The 10,231-nt window shown below is 40.5% G+C and overlaps 1 protein-coding gene and 1 pseudogene across 1 annotated transcript; one reads left to right on the forward strand and one right to left on the reverse strand.

Moving 5' to 3' along the window:
* Positions 1-4,038: 4,038 nt before the first annotated feature.
* LOC145983053 (uncharacterized) lies at positions 4,039-4,704 on the forward strand. The gene has a single exon (XM_083116333.1). It carries the CDS (start codon positions 4,039-4,041, stop codon positions 4,702-4,704), a length of 666 nt encoding a protein of 221 aa, XP_082972459.1.
* Positions 4,705-8,020: 3,316 nt separating this feature from the next.
* LOC145983052 (neuropeptide CCHamide-1 receptor pseudogene) lies at positions 8,021-9,916 on the reverse strand (annotated as a pseudogene).
* Between the last annotated feature and the right edge of the window lie 315 nt (positions 9,917-10,231).

The following is a 10,231-nucleotide window of genomic DNA, read 5'->3' on the forward strand; positions in this document are numbered from 1 at the left end:
TTTTTTGTAGGTTATGTCATATTTTTCTTATTTTACATGCTGTTATGCCACTCTGGCTAATTGCGACGATGAGGATGATATTGATGACAGGAAACGTGTAATCATACAACCTTTGATCAGAAGATGAGTCGAACCCGGAATCTTCTGTTCCGAGACAAAACAACAACTCACTCTGCTACAGAAGTGTGTCCAATGTGGTGCACGGTCAATTATTTTTGTTTTATCTTGTCTCAGCCTGACATTTTGTTTCTAATATTAACAATTGTTGTGTGTAATTTACTGTATAAGAAATACGTAAATAAATAGTTTATTTGTGGCTTATATAATTATGCCTACATACATTGTTTCATCTGTTTTTCTTCTTTTATTCTTAGTATTAAAGGAATCGTCAGTCATTTATACGGTAGTTAAATCACCCACATATCAGTTATAAATGTTACTTCTGCAATGAACATATTTTTTTCTCTGTTATGTGTAAAACGAAAGCGTAATTTCGACTAATGCTGGTAAAAATTCTTAACAGCAATTGGGACGACATTCCATATTCATAAGGAATAACACCAGCGAACTTTCTCTTCCAACCAACTAAACAAAATATTTTAATTAAAGCACATTATAATACACAGTATAAAATTATTCATACTTCTGAGTAGATTGTAAATACGTTATTGCAAATTTTGCATTAATTTCACCATAAGTCTAAATGCTGTTCTGAAATTTAACACCTTTGTTTAAAACCTCGAGATTAAATCTTTGACACGAAACTCAAAAACATACAATCCATGCCTAGACCATTTCTCAAACTCGGAACCTTCTCTTTCGAGACTATGGCTCTTGGTGGGGTCACACTTGGTGCACGGATAATAATGTTTGTGTAATTATTGTCATTACTGTGGTAGCTGTTTCTAATATTAACAATTGTAATGGATTGTGTGTATATATAATAAACAAATAATATATTTATGTTTTTGTTCTTATAACTAGGCTTACATTTATTGTTTCACCATAGTACTCTTGTTTATCCTTAGCACTAAAAACATCATCAACCATTTCTATATAGTTTAATCGCCCACGATATCAGTTTTGGAAAAAAACGTTAATTCTTGAATGAACATTATTATTTATTTGTTCTGTGAAGTATAATTACAACTAATTTTCATACTGATAATGAGTCTTAAGGGTAATTGAGATTACAGTCAAAATAACTAACTGCAACGAACTTTCTTTACCAAACTAAGGAAATTATAGGAAGTGCGAAAATATTTTTATATACATTGGAACATGATTCATGAATTTGAAATGATTGTAGATAAAGTATTGCAAACTGTGCGTTAGTTTCACCAAAATTCTCGATACTGTCTCGAAATTGAAGAAGAAAAAGAGAATACCCTTGTTTAAAACATTGAGGTGATTGATTGAGTTGGTGTTTTAAGTCCACTTTATGCACAGACAGGCTAATCGGGAGTGGACCTACAGTTTAAAGTGCGATCCGAACTACTATGTGCCTCCGCCGGGTATCGAACCCGGGACCCCTTGATTACAAGGCGACGACGCTACCACAGCGCCATCGGGGAGGCCAATACCGAGACGAGAACTAGACGATACCCTTGTAGACTTTTCAAGACTTGACAAAGAACGAGACAAACATCTGCCAAATTGAAGTGAAACTGACACTTTCTGTCCTAGAATCTCGTCTCGTTCAAGAATTTAGTATATTAGAAGGTACGGCGTTCTCAAATTTCTCTTGATGGAAAACTGATTTACCGTGTCACTTTTGTGAGTTGTGTGGGGCCAATAAATGGTGGTCTTTCCTGATGGTGTAGTGGAAACGCCGTGGCCTATAAATCAAATATTGTACTTGAAAGTGCAACTCTTGTCATAATCCCGTGTGTTGTTGCTCATCTAATCCGACGAGTCTGCGGACGAATGAACATCTGGGAACATATCATTTAACCCTCGAGTACTCGCGCGGCATCCCGTAACACGGATACTCGCGCGGGTGACAGTTGTCACCCATAATTTATTTTATTTATTTCGAAAAGACTAATTATAGTATGGTGGATTTTTTTGTTTTGTTATATTTACAATCTATTCTAGGGACACTTAAAATATTTTTTGAATTACTTTTGTATGAAACAGGTGTTGTAAAGAAAAAAATACCAAATCGTTCTTTAACAAAATTTTGCATGGAAAAAATATCTTAAACTTTAGGCTACCGTAACTTTTTTTTAATGCAGGGTAACATTGTAAAACTCCTTGCTCATCTGAAAGACTGCTTTATTGAGAATCCATAAACATATATATTAACATAATTTGGCCTTTATTACAGGGTAAAATAAATCGCTAAAGCGTACCCTGCATTTTACATATAGAAAGAGTATAGTCACAACAATGTTTGTTACTCGTAATATTTTTTATGCATATTGTAGGTTGAAAATTTCAATGACAAAGAATTGATGAATGATCACTACAGATATGACGTCCACATTTTTCACAATGTTTTCTGGTTGATTTGTCTCTTACCCTCCCACACAGATAGGAGCGACCTCTACTGTTACCTTGTTGTCTGCACTCAGGCTGAGGAGTTTCTTCGATTACAAGAAGGGCCTTTCCTCTTCTCTTCAGATGTGCAGGGATGAAAGGAAGCTGGATGAGAAATCTCAATCAGAGGTTTTATGAGTTCCAACGCCAAACTTTTCAGGAATTCTCGTCATGCAGGTGGTTTAGCTGCAGCTTTGTTGAACTTGTAAATGATTGAGGCGCTGACCACAAGTTTTGCCCTACATGTTCTAGGACTTCTCTGATGGGCGCAAGCCGATCAATTTCTCTTCGCTGCTGACGATCTCCGATGTCATCAAAACGAAGACATCGCATGAGGAAATGAAATCTATTCTCACTAACAAGATAACAGACTTCCACACCAGTCCCTGCAGAGTTGTCCCTTAGTTTTGCTTAGTTTTTTCCTTTTACTGCCAAAACAGTCAATTAGTAGCAAAATGCCTATGAAAGCACGAATTTCAACAACATTCGTGTGTTTGGCGTCCCGCTCTCGGATAAAATGCTCCTTTATATGGTGAATATAAATGTTGGTTGATGTAACTATAGTTCCAATAACGTTAAAAAGTACAAAGCAATGAAGTGCACTGCGTGCTTCCCTACCCTGTCTAGTTGGTCCTGGCAGCCGCAAAATAATGTTGTCAGCTCTGGCTCGTACATTTCTGGGCTGAGAGGATAGTTCTTCCACTTCATTACAGTCTTAAATTGGTCTCTTAAAATGTATAAATTTGCAAATGGGATGTCCTCTTCATCACTGGATTCTTCTTCCGCATTTGGCGGCTGGTCATTTTCGGCATTTTTCACTTGGTCCGTTTGTGGCTCATCTGCTTCTTCTGTGTCAAAGAGATCGTCCTGGACATCTAAATGGTCATCTCCACCATCGTCACTATCATTCTCCACAACATCGTCCTCATCGGAACTCTCACCAAGCAATACGTCCAAAATAAGAGAGTTATTACAGAGTCGTGGACGCTTCGGTGCATTCATAACGCCGTTAATCGCGCGGGGGACAAGTGTCACCCAACTGACTTTCAAGCGCAATAACACGGGCTAGCCCTCACTACAACATACAAACTCACACTAGTCAGGTAGCTGGAAATGTAGGGGGAAGGTACTGAAGCCCCTATCACTCCCTTCCATCACACTGCTTGGCGGTAACAAAAACAAATGGGCTGGGTGACAATGGAGAAAGAGTATTTGAAACCTTAACTGGAGGGTTAAGTGAGTCGTATGTGTATAGATAGGTGAAACTTCCTTTTCCAGAAGATGTATATAGTTGAAGGAAATTGCTGGACGGTCTCGTAAGCAGTATAAGGGTTATATTGCCTTATTTGTTTGTTTCGCAACGAAGGCAGTTCATTTAGAAATACTGAGCAGTGGTACTACAGAGACGTTTTTGGCTGCACTTCGGAGATTTGCAGTAATATTTACAGTGATTGTGGGACAACGTTTGTTGGCGCTAATAGAGAGTTAAAGGAATTCATGAGACTGGCAAAACAACAAAAGCACAATGAAACAATATCAAGTGCTCTAAGCAGCTTAGGCATCCAGTGGCATTTTAATGTTCCTCGAAATCCTCATGCAATAGGCTTGTGGGATAGTGGTGTCAGAGCAGTGAAATACCACCTCAAAAGAGTTGTGGGAAATGCCATACTTACCTTTGAAGAATTGTATACAGTATTAACCCAAATAGAAGCATGTTTGAATTCCAGACCGTTAAGTGGTCTATCGAGTGATCCCAACGACATGCAGGCACTTACTCCAGGCCATTTCTTAATCGGAGATGCATTGATAGCTACTCCAGATAGAGACTTTGCTACAATAAAAATGAACAGACTGTCGAAGTGGCAGCTCGTGCAAAGGCTGACACAGCATTTCTGGCGCAGATGGTGTAGGGATTATCTTTCTCAGTTACAACAACGTCCTAAGTGGAAGAAGGAGCAACGGAATCTACAGGCCGATGACTTGGTTGTGGTCAGAGATGATCAACTTGCACCTCAACAGTGGAAACTTGGCAGAGTAATCAACGTTCATCCAGGTGAAGATGGATTGGTTAGAGCAGCAACAGTGAGAACCAGTGAAGGAACCTACAAGAGGCCAGCAGTGAAGCTGGCCCTTTTACCAGTGAGTGAAGTTGAACACCAATGAGAAAAAAACAAACTTAAAAATTATGAATAAAAAGCAATCATTAGTTTGTTCAATTTCTTTTTAATTTTATGTAGTCATTTTCAGTAGGAAATTTTGGGAACATTGCATTCAATTTACATTTGTTCATCAAAACTGTGTTCTATATATGTACTTTGCAAAATGTTGAAATTAATCATTTCAAGGTGGGCGGTATGTTCCGTACCTTGTACTTTTGGAGCCAAGATGGCCGCCACGTTATTCTCTGGACATTAGTGCCTAGTTAAAAGAGAGTAAAGAGTCTGTGAGGAAGTGAAGCGACGCGATGTAAGATATATTGCAGGTTGGCTGCCAGTAATGTATATTTTGCGACGAATACATCAGAGTGTTTTCTTGTTGGGTCACGGGCGCGAACAAATAGTATTTACATTAATAGAAGATTTTCATTGACACGTTGTACTTACATTTAATGAAAAGTGCAACTTGCTCTTTTTTATATATTTTATTATGAAAAAAATATACTTAAAGTTTCATTTCGTTTAGATTATCAACACAATATGACTTGCTGATCCCAATGATATATAACGTCATATTTACACCAGAAAATATCACAAATGCTTAGCAACAGAGATTAATATTAGCAGAATGAACGTAATAGATGTACCAATTCCATTTCTCCAAGAAATTCGATACTTAGGAATAAACCTTCGTACAAGGTGCTTTTTCTTTGAAAGACTTAAGCAAGAGTTCATGGCTTATTTTCCTGGAGAAAGAGTATTTGAAAACGAAACGTTTAAAGCAATAGTGTAAGAAGCAGACAGTCGTACGAAAAGTCTCTTATTCAGGGTGAGTCACGGTAAACAGACCTAAATCAACTGTCAACAATGCCAAACGGAAGCTCGTGGCGGCGCTAGTTGCCGTGCCATCTGCATCACAGAGCACTTCCATTTAGTGCACCATTAGTCATTGGCCAGTGCACGTGCGTGTTCAAGGGGTGGAAGTCTTTGTTCGCGGGAAGAGCATTGCTGCTGTTCAACGGGAGCTGCGGCTTGGGCAGAACCGGCATTTTCGTGTGCCAAACAGAAAATCGGTTACCAGGTGGGTAAAACAGTGGAGAGAAACTGGTTCTGTCCGACAAGAAGCATGAAGGACACTCAAGGAAAGTGCGTACACCAGAAAACATCGATCGTATTCGCCAGGCTTTGCAGCAAAGTCCTCAAAGACCAGCTTGTCGCCATGCAAGAACACTGCACATGTCCGAAGCATCAGTGCCACGAATTTTGTGGACAGATCTACGATATCATTCGTACAAGATCCAGAGTGTACAACAGCTACGGCCCGTTGACAAAAAACCATAGAAAATACTTTTATGTTTTTAGATTAACTGAATCGAGATGAAGACTTGTTAGAAGACCTTATGATGTCTTATGAGGCGAATTTCCACCTGAATGGTTGGTTGGATAAACAAAACTTCAGTTACTGGTCGGACACCAATCCTCCAATTCTGCATGAGACTAATCAATACAGCCCATAGGTTGTTTTTTTGATATTGCATCAGTGTTGTCAATGGCATATGGTCCATATTTTTTTGAGGACGAGGCAGGGGAAGCTGTGACGGTCAACGCCGAGCGCTATGGGAACATGCTACAGAACTTTGTGGAACCGTCTCTGCGCAGAAAAGAGCACCTCAACGCAACATGGTTCCAACAAGACGGGGCTACATCGATTACCGCCCGTTTGTCTATGACCATACAGAGATGAATCTTTCCGCAACGAATAATCTCCTGCTTTGGAGATGTCCCATGGCCGCCTAGGTCTCCAGACCTCACCGCCCCAGACTTCTTTCTTTGGGGGTTATCTAAAAAACAAAGTGTATTCCCATCAGCTCGATTGTCTTGCCCATTTAAAGGTAGTGATTGAAGAAGAGATTGAGTCAATACCACAAGACAAGATCCAAGATGTGATGCGAAATTTCCGTGGACGCCTGCTATTGGAGGACATTTGAAGGATGTCATATTTCGAAAATAATGGCATTAATGGCAATGTCTGTACATGTCGTGGGGGCCAATAAAATTTTCCAGTTTTAACTATTTGTGTTTTGTGAAGGTTTTAAATTGTCCCATTTCCTGTGACGCACCCTGGACCAAACAATGTACTGCCAATCACACCTACGAACAACTCATGATGTACATAACTCGTATAATTCAACACTTAAGTCTCTTCTCCCACCACAATTTTAATTTAAAACAGATGTGCTATTTCAGAAAAGTAAAATGTTTAGTTTACCTTATACTTATCGTAGGTTCAACATATTTTCGTGGCAAGGAAAACTATTTATTTTTAAATGTGATCGACAGTGCTTTGTTAAGAAGTTAAAATAAATTGTACACATGTAGCTACGTAAAATGCTAGGGTTAAAGCAGAATACTCTTAAGTTGTAACAGTTGACGCTATATTGTAATTTCACAAAGTGGTTATTATCCATCCGGTATATTTGGCGTTAGTAACAACAGATTGTTATTTTGCATGTTGATGTGTGCTGAAAGGCGATCCAGTTTTTAATTTTTATTGTAGGATTTTGACAACTGTAGTTGAAGAGAAGGTCGATACTAATATTAATTTAGGGCTCTATTCGGTGTGTGATGTTTATGGAAAGCATGTTAGTGGTTGCAGATTTTAGTGAGAACCCATGACCTAATGTGTGAATAACTGCGGTATTGGGTCATATTTTCTAGTTTTGCCACGTCTGAGGTGCTTTCTTAAGACACATATCTGAATATTTACCGGTAGTCTAGGTATGAGACAGGAGGCTACTTTGTAGTAGATTAGTGCACAAATGCACACCTTAGTAGCGACATTCATCATTTCCTCTTACATGTACCGAGAGTAAGACACCTTGAAATCTTAGTTTACGTGAATCGTGTGCATGGCTGCTACTGTCCATTAATGACATCGTATTTGTTGTTGATTTTGTTTATTTAACTTCGCTTTTCTGCCACCAATCGCTAAGATAAAGATGAGTAATGATATGATGCAATTGATGACGGGATACTCACAAAGAACACCCATGCATTGTCTAGGAATCGAACCCGGAACCTCCGGCGTCGTAGCGCGCTGTGGTAACCACTCCTCTACAGAGGTCGCCGGCATTGTATTTATAGCGCCTAGGATAATATTGTAAAGCTGTCAGTAATAGATTATACAAATTTGTTAGATTTGATACAGTTTAATTTTCATTTCATGAAATTACTATCACCACTTCATTTGAATTTTTATTCTTCAATAATTCTGATTAGAATACCTGTGAAGCGAGATCATGCTTTCAAAGAACAAAGCACCATGTATTAACATTCATATAAACTCTTGGAGAAATGGATTTGCAACGGTCACATATTGCACATACACAGCGTCTAACAGTTAATAGACCTCTAGTAGGGAAGTCATGAAATGATTTTACCAACGTATAATTTTATCTGAACAAGAGATAAAAGTTTGCAACACTACATAAGCTTTTCACAGTATCGTTGTCACAATGTTATGAGTTTGTAAATTTGCACCAAAAACTTCACTTTGACATTCTCGGCACTGATTCTCCACCGTGAGTTTGTCGAATGTACTTGTGAACGGGAACAAATTTGGATCCATAGATTCACACTACATTTAAGCACACAATGAAGGGGTGAGAATTTACATCAAAATTAACACAGAAAAATCCCACTCCCTTACAGATCCATACGAGTCGATGGACAATTATGACCCCTCCGCCAGTCCACTCTCACAACGCCAGGATACTTGACGGGCCTAGCCTGGTAACCAAGAGGACGGTGATACTTGTATTGGTCTTTGTGGTACACTGGGTCAATAGGAGGCGGCAGGACGGAGAGGTGAAGTCGCCTTCAGGTCTTGTCCCCGCTTCCGTTCATGAACGTGGTCACTGTGAACTCGTCCTGACGCCTCAGGGTGCTGTTGTAGTTCACCATCGAGTGCGACGACTCCCACGTGGACTTGGTTCTGTCCCTGTTGAGCTGGCGCCACTGTCGCTCGGGAAGACAGCAGAACAGGTACTTGTTGAAGTGTTTCCTGAAAGTCCCGCTGACGCAGTACAGAGCTATCGGGTTGATGCAAGAGTTGATAAAGCTGAGACAGAAGCTAGCTATTCTGAGGATGTGCCAAAAGAGATTGTAATCTTCGCCTGCCCTAGGGTTCGTAAAGAACCATATCATGAAGACATGCTGAGGGAAGAAGCAAATGGCGAATATTATCACGAAGGCTAAGACAATTTTGGCGACCTTCTTCCTGGCCTGGACCTGCCGCGCTTGTCCCTGGACTATCCCCGGGATGTTTCTGGTACTCCGAATCAAGTGAAGGGCCATGAGGATGTAGAAGAACGCGATGATGCACAGGGGGATGGCATAGTAGCAGAGGAACTTGAGGATGGTGATGATCTTTGGGTATTTTGGGCCCAGATACTCAGGGAACGGGTAGCACACCGAAAAGGCAGTTTCGTCGTTGACAACGAACTGTCTAACGTATGAAAAGAGAACAGCGGGAACAGCACAAAGAATAGCAAAAACCCAAATCGCCACAGCAGTGAAGATCGTGAGGCGAGTGGCTCGCCTGCCAGCATGCTTCCTCATCGGATCGACAATGGCGAAGAAGCGATCCGCACTGAGGGCTGTCAAAGTGAAGACGGAAACACCAATGGACACATCTTTGATGAACTCGCTGACCTTACAGATGACCAACCCGTATGGCCAGGTTTCGATCGTGTAGACGGTGCTCGTGAAAGGGACACAGATAAGTATAACCAGCAGGTCACCTATGGCCAAGCTGAAAATGTACGTGTTGGGTATGTTCCTCATGTTCTTGTTCAGAATGAATATGACAATCAGGGTGCCATTTCCAAGGACTCCCACGATGAAGATGAGGAAGAACAGAAGAGGGACAATGTAAGTCTCCGGTCTGAGGTGATAAGGTGTGTAAGGAACACCAATAGTCCCGTTTGTAGAGTTCTCGGAGACATTTACCCAAAACTGATCAGTACTACCAGAAGAGACCACGAGACCATCAACCTCGTCCATCAAATCGTCTTGCATCTTGAAGGCAATTTCTAACGTTGGCACGTGACACGACACCAGTTAAAGACAATCGTTGCTCCTCGCAAAGCCCACGCAGAGCAGGTGTGTCGTACTTCCGAAACCACGAATCTGATAGTACCCATGAGACAGATCTAACGGCATCTGAAAAGACACAAGTGCAACAGTCAGAAACGATATACTGTCACACAGGTCACTAAACATCTAGCATGCACTATCTGAAGTGTAATGCAAACACACCCACTTAGTCAAGGTTTCAAGTCCACATAGAGTTAAGATAGGCTAAAAGGGAATGAACCTCCATCGGGGATAGAACCTTGGACCAGCAACTTCGATGGCGATAGTGTTACTACTACGCCATCTGGGAGGTCCTACATGCAATACTCGCCAACTGCAACGTACTCCATACGAGCTAAGTTTGAAGGCATTATATACTCTCCGAATATATACCCTTT

Source organism: Lepisma saccharinum, unplaced genomic scaffold, assembly GCF_977018435.1.
Source record: "Lepisma saccharinum unplaced genomic scaffold, izLepSacc3.1 HAP1_SCAFFOLD_594, whole genome shotgun sequence".
Classification (NCBI taxonomy): domain Eukaryota; kingdom Metazoa; phylum Arthropoda; class Insecta; order Zygentoma; family Lepismatidae; genus Lepisma; species Lepisma saccharinum.

What these genes read in the sequence shown, in the direction of transcription:
- LOC145983053 (XM_083116333.1), top strand. Translation starts at nt 4,039, where the DNA reads ATGAGACTGGCAAAACAACAAAAGCACAATGAAACAATATCAAGTGCT.